This window comes from Lepidothrix coronata, unplaced genomic scaffold, assembly GCF_001604755.1.
Source record: "Lepidothrix coronata isolate B3197 unplaced genomic scaffold, Lepidothrix_coronata-1.0 Scaffold68, whole genome shotgun sequence".
Lineage (NCBI taxonomy): Eukaryota > Metazoa > Chordata > Aves > Passeriformes > Pipridae > Lepidothrix > Lepidothrix coronata.
Window position 1 is genome coordinate 3,829,382 of NW_016690248.1, and position 14,936 is coordinate 3,844,317.

Genomic DNA, 14,936 nt, shown 5'->3' on the forward strand with positions numbered 1-14,936 from the left:
TTTTTAATTAATCATTCACATTTTTAATTAAAAAGCAGTCAGCAGTGAACTTACCTAAAAGCTCAACATGGATATATCTGACCCAGTATGTACCACCCTTTTGTTGCCAATCACACTGTACGTTCAGGTCATGCAATCCATCTCGATCCAGTTTAATAACTTTGCCTACATCTCCTTCACAGACCTCCTCATAGGTTCTGCAGCACCTAACCATCATCCCCACCTAGGGAAAAATGACAACAGAATGCAATAGCTATGCAAAGACTTTTGTACCAAAAGGAAAGTAGTTTCAATATAGCTTTTGATCACCATACTTACCTGAATATTCTCCCTCACATACACAGCATAGTCATCATTACTTAAGAAATCAGCTCGTTTCTTATAGGTCTGGCTCTCTGTTACAACAGCACCACTTGACTGAAAAAAATCCAAAATAAATATGTAAGAATTACAAAATTGTTTTCAATTCAGATAAATAAAACTGTTAGCAAAGACTGAAGATAACCCAACAAAAATAAACACGTATAATACCCAAGTTGCATGCCAAAATGGGAAAAAACTTCAACAGGTTCAATTCACTATAGGGGTAATATTTATGATCTACTTTACTTTAATTTAAAGTTACTTTCTAAAATTACTTGTCTAGGAATGCAGATGCAGATTTTCAAAAAGGTGTGAAACGAGCTGCAAATTGCTTTTATGAAACCTGATTGTCAAGAAAAATCTGAACAAAGTGGATTTGTCAGTACTCAGCCTTGAAGATATACATCCACTTCTTGGGCTACTTGTTGGGAAAAGGAAAAAACAAAAAAACCAGTGGTAAATGGTAATCTCTATTTTTTTTAGATAATACAATGAGATCTAAAGTATGCCTTTAGAAAAACAAGCTAAAAAAGATGACACGATAGTTACCAGAAATTATTTCTTTCAAGATTTGATTAACTTCTTTAAGAGAATCAGAATGTCAAGTTAATTTCATTGAAAATATAATGTACTTCTTTCAATTACAAAATCCCACATGTGCAAGAAAACTCAACATAACTCCTTCAAGAATAAACAGAAATATGGAACCCATTTCATTTTATTAAAAAAACGTTACTGAAACAGTTCCTGAAAGTCAACAGAAGAATAATACAAATTCACATTAAAGCTATCACACTCAACAGGCATTGTAAAGGTAATTTTATCACCAATAAGTGAAAAACGTTTTTATAAGGAAAAGACTAAGTTATTTAACAGACTTTTCGGCTATTTATTCACCAATTTCTCAGTCATTCCTTGTAGCTAACATACATTTGTTTTTCAGACCAAAGGAAAGGAGAGGGGGGAACTCCTTTACAAAACACTGCACTATAGCATCAACTACTTTTGAAGAAACTAAGAGCATCTATCAGGGATACTTATAGCTACCTCCAGTGAAACATCTACCTGCATTCCGTTCTCCCCTGTGCTACTCACATATAAAGTATTTATAGATTATTCTCAGTTGTTTTATGACATGCCTTAGAAACACAAGGCAACCACGATCCTTGTTACTGTCCTGAAACTTTGGGACAACAGAATGTCGCTGTACTCTCCCCATTTTCACAAAAAGGAAAGAATTACAAAATTTGCAGTTAGCTAGCATAACTTAGGTTTAATACGTTGATACTTACCACAGGACAAGCAGCTTCAGCTTCTTCCACCTCCTCTGTTATTTCCTCATCTGAATATTCGTCAGAGATAGTGTCAGCATCAGAGAGATCCGTAATTTGAACATCGGGGTGATCCAACAACCAGCCAACTAAGGCTTCCACTCCTAATACAGAAAACAAACTCAGTCTCCAAAGAATTCTCTGACATTCTTAAGAAAGCATCCAAAAAAAGAATAACAACTGCTACCTGCTAAGAACTATTTTAATCTGCTTGTAACTTTCCTTCTCCTTCTAATATTAATTTAACTAAATAAAATACCTGGTAATCCAGAAGCACTTCCAGAGGTTCCTGACAGAGATTTTAGTGCAAATTCTATGTTTTTCCTAGGAAATCCCATTTCCATAAGTTGAACTACAATGGGGAGGGGTGGAATTGGAGATTGTTTGCGTTTCTTCACTTTTGTGGGTCGGATATGCTGTACTGTGATGGGTGTTGTAGATTCACTAGAGCTGCAGTCTTCAAATAACGGAGTTGAAGGATGTGTAGACTCTACAGCCAGATACTGGCATACTGCCAAAGCAGCAGCCTAAATGGGAACAGATAAATCAGTCCAAGTAAAGCAAGCATATTTAGTATGTCTGTGTGTGTGCACACCTAAAATTAAAGGTTATTTGCCAAAAAGGGTTCAGTGTCACTTTTTAAAACTTATAGTCTAAAATGTTTCAATTAAGATGTGAATTATAAGGGGTTATTTATTAGGTTACTTAGCAGAAAACACAAACTCTACCTCAAGCTCCTGTTTGTCAAATATTGCTTTCACAGGTGATGGTTGTGTAGCAGATGACAGAAGTTGCTGTAAAAGGATCATGGGAGGCTGAGGTCCTTCAGGAGACATATCTCCTATGTCGGGAGAGGCAACTGCTCCATCCTCTTGAAATAAAAAACATTATTTTAACCAAAACCATGCAACATGAGTCAATCGGGAGACTTACTCTGAGGCCTCCTGGTTGATGAAGTATACTGTTATTTTTCACATATTTCTTCTTCATAGGAATCATGTGTTTAAGATTAAACCATGTGTCACAATCTCCATACCAAAAAAAGCAAGTAAAAAATATGTAGATAAACAGTAAATTTACCAAAATACACCTAGAACACGTCTAGCAGAAACTACTCAGTGGAGAGTGAATTTGCATAGGTATCTTCTGAGTCCAACCTTTTTGCAATAAGATTATTACCAAGAGATCCTTCTGGGATAAACCATTTTTTGTAGAAAACCAACAGTCTCAATGATTCCAAACCCATGGTACATACTTCCTGGATTGGGTTATTTCCCCCATGATACATCCCCTAGCAAAAGCTCCCTATGGGAGCCCACAGTCCCTTCAAAAGAGGATACTTCTTTTGAATCCGTTTGCTCACAATTCTGCAACTTTCTCATTTAATGTCGTATTCTTGTTGGCATAAATGTTCATATTTCCTAGATATTTTCTGTGATTATCTCAAGAAAGCGTTCTCATTTTTTATTAACTCCAACAAAAGAAAGCCTTATTTGAAACAATAATAAAACAGTTACTAGTCCTCATGTAGTTATGCTCTTCTGATTAAAAAAAAAAGTGTTAGGGTTTTTTTCCCCCTTAAAAAATGATGGCAGAAGTAAAATCACGTTGCATTCCTAAAAAAACCTTGATGATTCTGTTGACTTAAAATTGTGCAATTGACAAAAACCCGCAGAAATATAGGAATAAAGCAAATATATCATAATATTTAAAGACAGCACATGTTTCATAAATGCCCAAAAAATTAACATAAACTTTAAAGTTCTCAAATAGCTATCCTGAAAGCTGACAAAGTTATTGTATTTATTTTTATATGTAAAATGCATCTATAGAAGATCTAATTCAAATTATTAGAACTACAGTTCCTTAAACTCCTTTTGAGATTATTCTTAGGGCACTGTATCCCAATACTTGTTTGACTGGAAACTGCAAAACATTTGAAGTAAAAGCAATAGCCAACTGAGAATTCATACTTTAGGCTTTGAAGTAGAAAAAGAAACCACTGCAAAAAACTTTCAAGTATTTTAAAATTACTTACAAAGCTTATTAACTACAGAAGACCTACAAATTTAGCTAATGCCAGTATTTCAAGCTTCAAATAAGCTTCAAAACCAAAGTTAAAAAGTCAAAATGCTTTTAACATACAATTTTAATTTAACATTCACAGATTTTAATTTTTTGTCTTTAAAGGGCAAACTGAAATTTCTACCCTCCAAATGCCATTAGCAAGGGTTATAGTCATACACTGTGTCTACCATCTAACCAAACAGCTGCAGAGTCAGGTTGCATTTCAGAATACCTGCAGGATTTAATGCACACTCCTGAACAGCCGGCTGAGATAAGATCTGCCTCAGTGTATCCTGGTGAGAAAGCAGGGCTCGGCCTGCTTTCAGTATGTACAGCTTTAATTGCTGGCATCGCAGTAGATCCAGATCAACTTGACCTACCAGAAATATTAAGCAGCCATTAGTGCTAGGAATCTCTTGTATTAGATTAGAGAAGTTATCATTCATACAACCTCAGTCCAAACATCAGTTTACATCTTAACTCACTGTGCAAAAGTTTGTGAAATACCGATGATATGAGAGTTTGAACAGCACATGGATTGAAGGTCTGCACACACTGTACGACCCATGATATTAAAAACAGTGCCTTCCTACTTTTCACACCCTGGACAATCATGCGGTTGATCGACAGCACAGTAAGTGCAGTTAAAATGTTATATGGATTCAATATTTTAAACAATTCAGTACAAGCAGTTCAGCCCCTAAACTTACTTACATTTTCTCATCAAAGTAAAAAAAGATACTCCACTTACAACGCAGAGCAATTCATCTCCTAGCTAAACTTGTCTCCTAAGTGCGTATTATTCAATGTTGACTAAGAAAAAATGTAAGGTTTGAGGAAAATCTTTTTCTTATGTATGTTTGCTGTTACCAGTATTTTCCCCTGAGTATATCCATCTACTTCCAAACAAAACAAATCGTAAGAAGTCCCCAGTTGTACCTGAAAGACCCTGATTGGGAGATTTCATTCTTTGTTTTTCTATTTTACTTCCAGCCAGATTTACTAGTTGAGCCCAAATGGATAGCATAGGTTCAGTGAAAGGCAAGTTGTTCACATTAAAAGCCACAACTGGAAGCTAAACAGCGAGGGAAGAACCAGACAAAACAAAAAAAATGAAGGTAAGCGTTTTCCTAAAATCCTACAAAATCATTCAAAAGTTTCAACGGTTATTAACTGAAGAATAAAATTAGTATTTGTCTTACTGCTCTTGCCAGGAACAACTAGAGAGGATTTCTATTCCCTACACAGCTCCTAAGCCTGTATTTGTACCACACAATTGCAGGTCTACATGATGAAAAGGCAGGACAGTGTCAGAACAAGGAAGAACTGTGGTCTCTGAAGCAGATCAAGCACTTGGCCCGTGCTTTCACTAATGGCATATCAATTAAATCAAGATTCATATGAAAACACCCAAGACTTTCTACATTGATTAGCAAATCAAGTTAAACGCAAATAAGTTCCTCTCATGTAAGAGCTATAAATCACATTGTAATGACTTGGGATTTTACCTCAAGTCAAAACATTTTAGCCGTCCCTCCTCCTTTCATCTCCTCAACAAGTGAGGATGAGATTTAAAAGGCCCTATAGAGGTTTGCATGAGGACCATTTTAGATGTGCATTCTAGCATCGTATGTGTTCAGTGTCAATGTATTTATCCAATGAAGAATGTCCTCTTTGCACTGTATCAGAGATTTAAACCTTACCCTTCCCAGTATTAAAGCCTCAATAAAACAAACTTACTGGTTTCAGCTGATTCAGAGGGCACACTCTACATGTCCGCATGTCATAGAACTGTACAGTGATTCTCCCTTTTGGGGTGATGCGTGTCACTGTGCCTTCTCCAAATTCATCATGAACTACTTGTCCACCTAGTCTCAAGCGACTGTCTATGCCACCAATCACAGCCAAGACTGCCATTAGAGCTCCCACCTCTGGATTCTCAGTGTCAGGAAAGTAGTCATCCAACACAGCCTAAAAAAGAACAATAAAATTTAACTGTAGGGAGAAAATATATACTTCTATCTGCTTTAAAATACAAAGTTAATCACAAATAGTTCAACTTAAAAATTATAACACAAATATATATAAAAATAGAAAAATGGTTTCAAAATTAAGCTTAATATTGTTTACAAATATTTAGTGTTTATAATTTCAAAATAAATATTGCTATAAAAATGAGCTTATTTTAAAACGTGGAAACTACCCCTTCTGACTGTTTTCCTGCAAAGATGTGGGTGATGGAGGTTAGCTGAGAGTTGATGTACTTGTTTATGAGTCCATTCCATTGGCTGAGCGAATGGAGCGTCCTCAGCAGTGCCACTATCTCTTCTGCTAAAGTACTACTATGAGTGGCAGTTAGAGATGCTTGGGGCCTGGCCTTTCTCCTTCTCAGAGTAGATTCTGGAAAGACAAAGTAATTGCACAACAGTTACCGTTTAATGCACACATTTTCCATACATAAGAATAAACCACTGAGGGAAAATTCCTCTACCTCTGAGTAGTGGGATATCTGAAGAACAAGTACTAAGTAGGCTCCCTAAAAATCCAAACAGTTTTTCCACAAGAAATTTCATGTCTCTTGATCTTTCATTTTTATCCCAGGATGGAAGTACTGCTTTCAATAAATGTACAGCAAGGATCTAAAAAGAGAACAAACTTAGTGTTATTCTATTCTAAGTCACCACATATTAAAGAAACTTTCAAATATATTGAGTGTAGAAGAATGACATTTTTAAAGTTAGCTTTCCTTTGTAGTTCTTTCTACAAGACTGATTTCTTTCCAGCCGTGGAAATTACAGAGCTACTGATCTTCAGTTTACTAAGGGATATTTTAAAAGAAGTCATGACAGTTCAGAGTCAGTAACAATTTTATTGGCACGTTTTATTAGTGAATCCAACCTCTTCAATACTTGGGGCATGAGACAAACACAACGCTGGAAAACAATGTAAATTACTAAAACACATAGGAAAAATCAGAATACAAAATGGGAAGGTTTGTTCAGATTCCAGACTCAGAAATTAGTACTAAGATATATTTCAGAATGAAAGTTTCCAAGTGTTCTGCAATGAGGGTATAATAGTTAAAATTCATGAGATATAAAGCTGAATGGTAGAAGACGACAGTGACACTCAAAAGTAGTCCCTGTGAAACTAGGGCCTCTGACACAGTACAGAGGAACAGGCTGGCATCTCTATACCTAGACAGTGCAGGATTAACAAGGAACAGGGGAAGGTGCAGCACTTCAGTATCAAAGAGCAGATGCGGTTCCATAGTCTGAATAGAAGCATTTCAGGTTTTGAGTTTCATCATTTTCTACCCAGAAGACCAATACAAGTGACTAACAGTGAAGAGAACTCACTTCTTCTAAACTTCTGTCAATAACACATCTTTCTAGAACTCCTAGAAGAGCAACGAGGCTGGTGAAGGGACTTGAGCACAAGTCCTATGAGGAGAGGCTGAGGGAGCTGGGGTTGTTTAGTCTGGAGAAGAGAAGGCTTAGAGGCGACCTCATCACTCTCTTCAACTACCTGAAGGGAGGTTATAGCCAGGTGGGGGTTGGTCTCTTCTCCCAGGCAACCAACAATAGGACAAGGGGACATGGGCTCAAACTCTGCCAGGGGAGGTTTAGGTTAGATGTTAGGAAGAAGTTCTTTACAGAGAGGTTTATCAGGCATTGGAACGGCCTACCCAGAGAGGTGGTGGATTCACCATCCCTGGAGGTTTTTAAAAAGAGATTGGACGTGGCCCTTAGTGCCATGATATAGTAATTGGAGTTGGATCAGGGGTTGGACTTGATGATCTTGCAGGTCTTTTCTAACCCAATCTATTCTATGATTCTATGATTCAAGGTCTCATCTTTTCGTTGTTATTAAGTTAGGTGCTGGTACACGAGGAATGGTCATTTCTCTGAAGTATTCCCTGAACTGAACAGATGACTCTACTGCACTAAATCCTGGGTGATGACAGAAGTCCCAGCATATGAAAAATACTGGCAAGAATTTGCTGGAAGATCACACAAAAATGAACAGGCCTTTATGATACAAGGCTTCAGTTAAAAAATGCTGATGCCTTATCAAGGAAAAGATTAAGACTATCTTTAGATCCCCAAGCCTTGACACTTGGCAGAGTTATTCCATAATAAGGTTGCTTTTCAGTCTCATGAAAAAGGCACTAACAAGATTTTAAGGAATGAAAAAGAAAAAAGAAAGAAAAAAAGAAAAAGAAAAGAAGAAATAAGGGGAAGAGGACAAGGGAAATACAATACCAAAATAAGATGCAAAGATGTAGCTTCTTAAGAGAGATTATAATTAAAATAATATTAGCCGTTTACTATGGAAGGAGGGACAGTAGCTAATACACAATCGCATAACTTCTACTAAAACTGCACATTTTTCCAAGCCATCTTCTTGTTATTTTCTTTATTCACCATCTAGGAAACGTTACATGGGAGTTTCTGGAACACACTTTCAGAACACTCTTTTGACCTTTTATCTTTTTTCAACAGAACAAGGGAGTCTGTAGTACCCTGAAGGATCAAAACTTACGAGTGTATATTTTAAACAATGAATCCTCGACATAAAAAAATGTTATTTCTTTTAATTAACTAAAAACCGATTTAAGGACATTTCCCATCTGTTCTTTTAAAATACACCTTTTTTTTTAAGACAACTAAAGTCTACTAATTTTATTGCCTATCAAAGTAATTTGGAAATACACACATTACCTGTCTCTGTAGTGAAGCAGCAGTGAAAGATTCATGCCCCTCAACAATTTTCATTAGCAAAGTTATCCACTGAGATGTACTAAGAGTGCTGCACATCTGAGGCATGAGTGCTATGCTTCGAATGAATCCCAACGTGCACCAACTCCTATGCTGTTCTTTATAAACTAATTTATTTGGCAAGGAAGCTAAAAACAAAAAGATATATACATGTAACAGTTGACTTTTCCACCAGCTACATCTATACACTACATGGGGCTCTCTTGGACAAATCAGAACACTGCGCTACTCCACTGTCTTTACGTGATCTACAAACTTCAGTTTTAGAGCCTGTACTTAATTTTATTAAATATGTCTTTAAAACAATTCTCATCATTATACTGTTTTTTCACTTGAAAGCAGTTAACAGCATTACTTCTGAAATTACAAGGAAGCTACAAAAACGAATATGACATAGTCATATTGTTGTGTCAAACAGAAAAAGGCTGCTAAGAAATTAATTGTCTAAGCCAACAATTCATATCTCATGCATTTTTTCTGCCTTTACTGTTTATGTTCTACAAATGCTCAAGATCACTTACATTATCTTTAACAATTAAGATTTTTAAAGCTCTGAAAACGCATTTTCTAGCCTTTGGCCTTAAAGGATTAAAAACTAGTAACAAAAGATTTACAAACTTACAGGACAACAAAGCACAAAACAGAAGCACACAGCTGAATCAGATTGCTTCTATATAAAATACCTGATTTATCTATTGTTCCACTCTCAACAAGCATACGGAGTAGACCACACAATGTCCTAGTAGCATCATTTTGCATGACTTCAGCATGGACACCAGCAGAGAGACACAGTGTCTGCAACAGGTTCACAGTACTTGTCAGCATCATGGCAGTAGGGTGGAGATTCCTTTCAACTTGTTCTCCTTCTGAAGAGAGACACAAAAGGCAAAGGAATACATTAATACTGAGTTATTTTATTTCACAAAGGTTCCGAAACAAACATGATGTGAATCATTTGTTGTAAATATTTTCTCTGAGATGACTTGAATAAAGGAAGAAGACCCTTTATTTCCAACTGCAAGAGCAAAATCTAAGCCAGATATTTTGTGCATACATTTTCAAGTTATTGTCTAGCAACACACAGTTTAAAAGAAATTCCAAGGGCAGTGCCACAAATAGGGAAACAGTGTGATTAGATGTATAATTAGGTCATATAAAAAAATCAACTTTAGAATGGCATTAATATACATTAAAATGTATACCTCCTGGTATCTCTAACTGAAACTATTTCAATTTAATAATACTATTCTCTTTGGCCCATGAACATGCAACAAATCTGATACCATCCTTTCTATCCTCCTTTATCATAGTGAAGTTACATTAGGAAAAATTCTGGTCAGAAGTGTACACCTATTAAATGAATCTTCATTGATGAAGCATTTGCTCCTGGTGAAAGAAATATTTTCATATTACAAGATATCAATTTTGAAATTTAACTAAAACTGTGCCTCCTTTTATTAAAAAAAAAAAACTGTGGTTTTTTTTTTACCAGAATCATCCTCGGTGTCTGAATCTTCTGTTGTGGGTTGCGTTGCAGGTGGTGGCTCAGCTAGTTTGAGATCGTATTTTCCCTCCTTTCCCATTCTGTAAGAATTTGTACTTCCAGTGTCCCACTGAACTCTAATCCAGCCATCTTCTCCCAATTCTCCAATCACACGACCCAAACCTGGTGTGGGTCCATCCTGACAGAACAGAAAGGCTCAATTTGCACAATCAACAACACTAATTCGTATCCAAAGTGCATAAAATAATAATGCTGTTTCTTGCAGCTAACCTAAGGATTAGGTAGCAAACATTCAGTAATGTTTCAACATCTGCATGAAGTTGGAAAGCATTTCACAATCTACAGAAGAAATCACACCAGTAAACTGTGTGTTTAGACACTCATGTTTAGATCTATTTTATCTATCACTTACATCTTACATAAGCAGTAATATGTCCTACAGAGTTGGAAATGTATAATATTGTAGTAAACAAATGATCTAATTTCCTTGTAATCAGAACAGTCTCCGTAAAGGGAATTTTCATCTCCAAAAATGAAGCTAAACAAATAATTAATATATTTTATGTTAATTCTACAAGTCTTTTGTGGTAAACGGTCAGAATTGCACAGTGTTGCTTTAAGATGGTGTAGAATGAGGCTGGTTGGGAAAAACATGAGCTGGGCCTCTTGCTTCTCCTGCACCTGGCTCAAGCAAGGCCTAACAACTGAATGATGTCTGGAGCAAAGCAGAGGTTTCATGCCCCAGTGTTGTTTCAGTGAGGCACAGAGCACCCACAACTCTGTACCAGCCAATAGCCACACTCCCTTCTCCGTGAAAAACAAGCCTTGTTATAACTCTGGTTCACTAAGGAGATGCACACAAAGATCCTCTGATGAAGGTCAGAATCCCTGCTGCCACTTCAGTAACATGGAGGAGGACCAAAGTGCTTATTCTACCTCTTTTGTCAACTATAAATTCTGAGCAAAAGTAACAAAGACCCTCATTAAGCCCTATTAACACATTAACTTACACACCCCATGGGATGCAGGTGAAGGAGAACATGGGACATGTAACACACGTATGACCAAAGTCACCAAACCCCATCTATAATGGAACTGGTTCCATTCCACTGGGACAGGACAACATTTTTAGTATAAAAGGGGGGCTTCAGAGGCAGAAGGGTGAACACAACTCTGCCTCCTCAAGATCTGGTGACAGACTGTGTCTCTTCTCCTGAAAGGAAGCCTTTAGGTGATCTCTGTGCTTCCAACTGTGTTGGAGCACACCCAGGCATATTCATGTTTTTAATATATATATATATGTGTGTGTATGTGTGTGTGTGTATATATATGTATTAGATCTCTCTTACTATACTTTCTGTCTCAACACATATTAATACTCTGTAGTTAGTGCATTTATCACCAGCAATCCTGAATCTGCTTTTCTGGTGCTTCAGGGGTTTTTTTCTGGATCATGCAAGTCCTTACTGAAACAATCAGACCTACAGTATTGCCTTGGTAAATGCACTATTTGTGCATCTGTGCTTGTGCAAGTTCTTTCAAACTCAACCAGACTTATAATGCTGAATTGGCTATAACCAGAAATTAAGTCCAGGTGCACCCAGCCCCTCTGATCTCTAAGGAATGCAAGGGAGCTTATTTTCTGCTAAATTCCCATACCCTTAATTCAACATTTTTGAAATGTAAAATGACCCTAAAGTTTGAATGACCAGAAACTTCACAGATAGCCCACTGAACAGAGATTTTAGATTATAATGCACCCAAACCTGTATGAAAGAAGTTGTACCTGATCACCCCATTTCCAGTCTACCCCTCTCACCACTCGGGTACCAATTTTCATCATGGCTGCCAGCTCTGGTCCAGAAACAGGGAGCTGAACAGGTGTAGTTTCCTTTCTTGACTCTTCAAGGACCGTGGCAGAAGCCCCATGAGAAGAGGTAATCATATCCTCTTCAATGTTGTCAGAACTGGGTCCTAAAGAGGCAAAAAACATAAAAAAAATTAAAACCTGCTACAAGTTTTCAGATGTACCTTTGTCACGCATAAACTTTCAGACACATAAACTTTATAATGTAAAAGCAGTAATAAACAGGAAAAGTTCACTGAAGAGGTGATAAGTCAAATGACCTCTTAGAAAACTAGGTTTTGAATGCACAGGAATTTAAATACTTGAGCTTGAACAAAAAAAATAAGTGACAAATAAGAGAGACATGAATAACGATGATTCAATTGGCTCAGTGGGTCTACAGATTTTTTTGTTTTTTAAATCTGCAAGCACTCCAGTTAAGTCACAGGAACAAATGTTTGCTATTATCTAAGAAAACCAAAAGAGAAAAAGCACAGCGATGGGAACCACCGCAAAACACCCCACAGAACTTCCCATAGTAGAAAAAAGAAAGTTGAAAGCTTAAATATCCAGGCTGGGAATGTTTTTTAATGAGTAGAACAAATGAAACAGAGTGAGTAGAGAGCAGGCAGTTTCTAATGTTTTCATTTTAAATTTCCATTTTCAGTTTATTTGTAATGTTTCCACCAAAACTACTCTATAACTCAAATTTTAGCAAGGGATGGCCAAAGCAAAGGCTTAATAAAAAAAAAGTTGTGACTGAATAAAGGTTACAGTTGAATTAACTTTCTCAATCACACTTACAGATGTGGCTTTTATATAACAGTAAAGGTAAATAGCATTAAGCACTATCTTTAAGCAGCAAAATCGTTCTGTAATCTGGGTACACCAACAGGTAAAAAACAAAAGAGATTTATAAAGCACATGCTTTCTTCCAAGTAAGGAACAAGAAGATCCTGTACCTATCAGCCGCAGTGTTGTTTGCGTCAACGCCAGCATGCCAGAATTCAGGAGGAGGCTCAAGGTATTTGCACCATGCTGCAGTGTCAACATGTTGAGCATGACCAGCAGAAAACGTGCCTGCGGAATAGTCCCAAGACTTGGTCCTGCTGGATTCTCATTAGTAATTGTTTGCAGAGGAACAGGCTGTAGACCTAATTCAAAAGTTACATAAATAACAAAGTCAGCTCATATTTGGGAGTTACAGTAGAATAGGTTATTGATTCATTTGATTGATGGTCTAAAACATTTTTTATTCCCTGCCTGGCTTTAAGAACTTACAAACTGAAGTTCCAAGAAAGCTTTTATAATGGTAAAATATTACTAATGAGTATTCAATCACCTGCTGCCAGGAAATCATCAACATACTCTTAAACACTGAATAGTGAGTTAACATGGGGTCAAGGTGGGGGGGTTGGAACAACACACAAACAGAAAGTCAAAGTAATTTTCAGCACAAAACAAAGGAAGTGATTTTCACATTCCAATTATTGGGAACTTTAAAAAAAACCCCAAACAGCAATATTAATTTAAAACAGTTTTCTCCCCAGATGAGAGCAACAAAATGAGATTCACCTAGTTCTTTAAATTTTGCATTAGCATCTAGCAGGATGTTCCGGACATTCTGAATAGCCCACGCATACAACTTTCCAAAAGTTACTTCTAACAGCATTCTGTTAAATGGTGGGATCAGATCGACATCCTTCAAGCAGTCAGTAAGAGGTTCCCTTCATAGAAAAACAACAACAACAACAAAAATAAGCTTTTTTTTTTCTTATTGCAGAATTGTGAAAGCAAAAGCAACAAGAAGTTTTACCCTATATTGGCTCCTTCTGGAATAAGCCTCTGCCATCCACAGAACATAGCATACTGCACAGAGGGCAGCAAAAAATTTTTAGCTGCCAGTTTCAGAATAGTATCTATTCCCTCCAGACGAACTTCTGCTCTTTCCAACTGTGGAAGAGAAGAAATAAATTATCATACTTAGGTAAACTGTTAATATGTGCAAGCCCATTTTCATCCAGTTTACCTGTTTTAATAAACATTTTCTCATTTTTTCTACATCCACCGGCTCTTCTTTAAGTGCAAATTCAACAATGGTGTTAAGGAGGGCAGACTGTGGATACAAGCCTTGGACATTTTGCTTCAGCCACTTGTATTTGTGGACAACTGTAACTGTACTCAAAAGTGGCTGCCACTTATCCTGTAAAACAGGAAGGTAGCATGTTTAAAATTAAATTGTTTGAAAAGTTTTAATTACTGAAAATATAAGTTATTTCATGTAAAACCATGTCCAAACTTAAAATAATAGAAAGGGGGAAAAAAAAAAAGGAAACGTCTTCAGAGCTCAGAAAAGAGCTTGGTATTATTTGGAACTCATTATCTAGTTTACAATTGCTACATAAAATTTCAAACGCATTAATATTCAAAAAAAGACAAAGTAACCCATCACATTTTATTTTGAAATGAAGTTTTATCCAAGATTACCAATAATCTAAAAATTAGAGAAGGTATCTTTACATATGCTAAATACACAGTACAAGCTTATTTTTAAAAATTATTCCAGGTTTCACTGAAACAACATGGCACACTTAATTATACATTCCAAACACCATTACCAGAACATTAAGTGCCAAGTTATACCAATCATGCTATTTTTTCTTCTTGTTATTTTTATTCATGGGGTTGATTTAAAATCTGATATCCTACCTTGGGTGATTTGATTGGTATGGGCTTTTTATCTATAGGTACAGGACTGTGAGGCACCACACAGGATTCTTCTAAATCACTTTCTTCGTTTCCAATTTTGGATTCTTCTACATCAGCAGATTCAGATTTTTTTGGCACTATAAAAAAAACCAGTATTATTCTTTCATGTAATTTGATAAGATTTTCCACTGTCACATTTTTAGATATTCAAAATAACCTAAGCACACAGAATTTTTAAGATCTGCCTTTAATAAAATGGAAATGCACTCTTGGTGAACTCCATGTCCAACTATTACCAATTTAACTCTGGTATTACCTGCAATATGCTTTTACCT

At 36.4% G+C, this 14,936-nt stretch overlaps 1 protein-coding gene across 1 annotated transcript in view; it reads right to left on the reverse strand.

Annotated features, from left to right (window-relative positions):
* Positions 1–14,936, reverse strand: part of HERC2 (HECT and RLD domain containing E3 ubiquitin protein ligase 2) — a 109,602-nt gene that overhangs the window by 44,375 nt on the left and 50,291 nt on the right. Inside the window, exons 31-49 of the mRNA XM_017818356.1 lie at positions 14,602–14,738; positions 13,922–14,095; positions 13,709–13,845; positions 13,468–13,619; positions 12,855–13,046; positions 11,833–12,020; positions 10,032–10,224; positions 9,226–9,408; positions 8,486–8,670; positions 6,253–6,400; positions 5,965–6,161; positions 5,502–5,732; positions 4,701–4,836; positions 3,994–4,137; positions 2,423–2,565; positions 1,954–2,221; positions 1,656–1,798; positions 319–417; positions 55–223 (exon numbers count right to left, since the gene is read on the reverse strand). Coding sequence (XP_017673845.1) covers positions 55–223; positions 319–417; positions 1,656–1,798; positions 1,954–2,221; positions 2,423–2,565; positions 3,994–4,137; positions 4,701–4,836; positions 5,502–5,732; positions 5,965–6,161; positions 6,253–6,400; positions 8,486–8,670; positions 9,226–9,408; positions 10,032–10,224; positions 11,833–12,020; positions 12,855–13,046; positions 13,468–13,619; positions 13,709–13,845; positions 13,922–14,095; positions 14,602–14,738 — 3,219 coding nt within the window. The remainder of the gene's footprint in view (positions 1–54; positions 224–318; positions 418–1,655; positions 1,799–1,953; positions 2,222–2,422; positions 2,566–3,993; positions 4,138–4,700; positions 4,837–5,501; positions 5,733–5,964; positions 6,162–6,252; positions 6,401–8,485; positions 8,671–9,225; positions 9,409–10,031; positions 10,225–11,832; positions 12,021–12,854; positions 13,047–13,467; positions 13,620–13,708; positions 13,846–13,921; positions 14,096–14,601; positions 14,739–14,936) is intronic.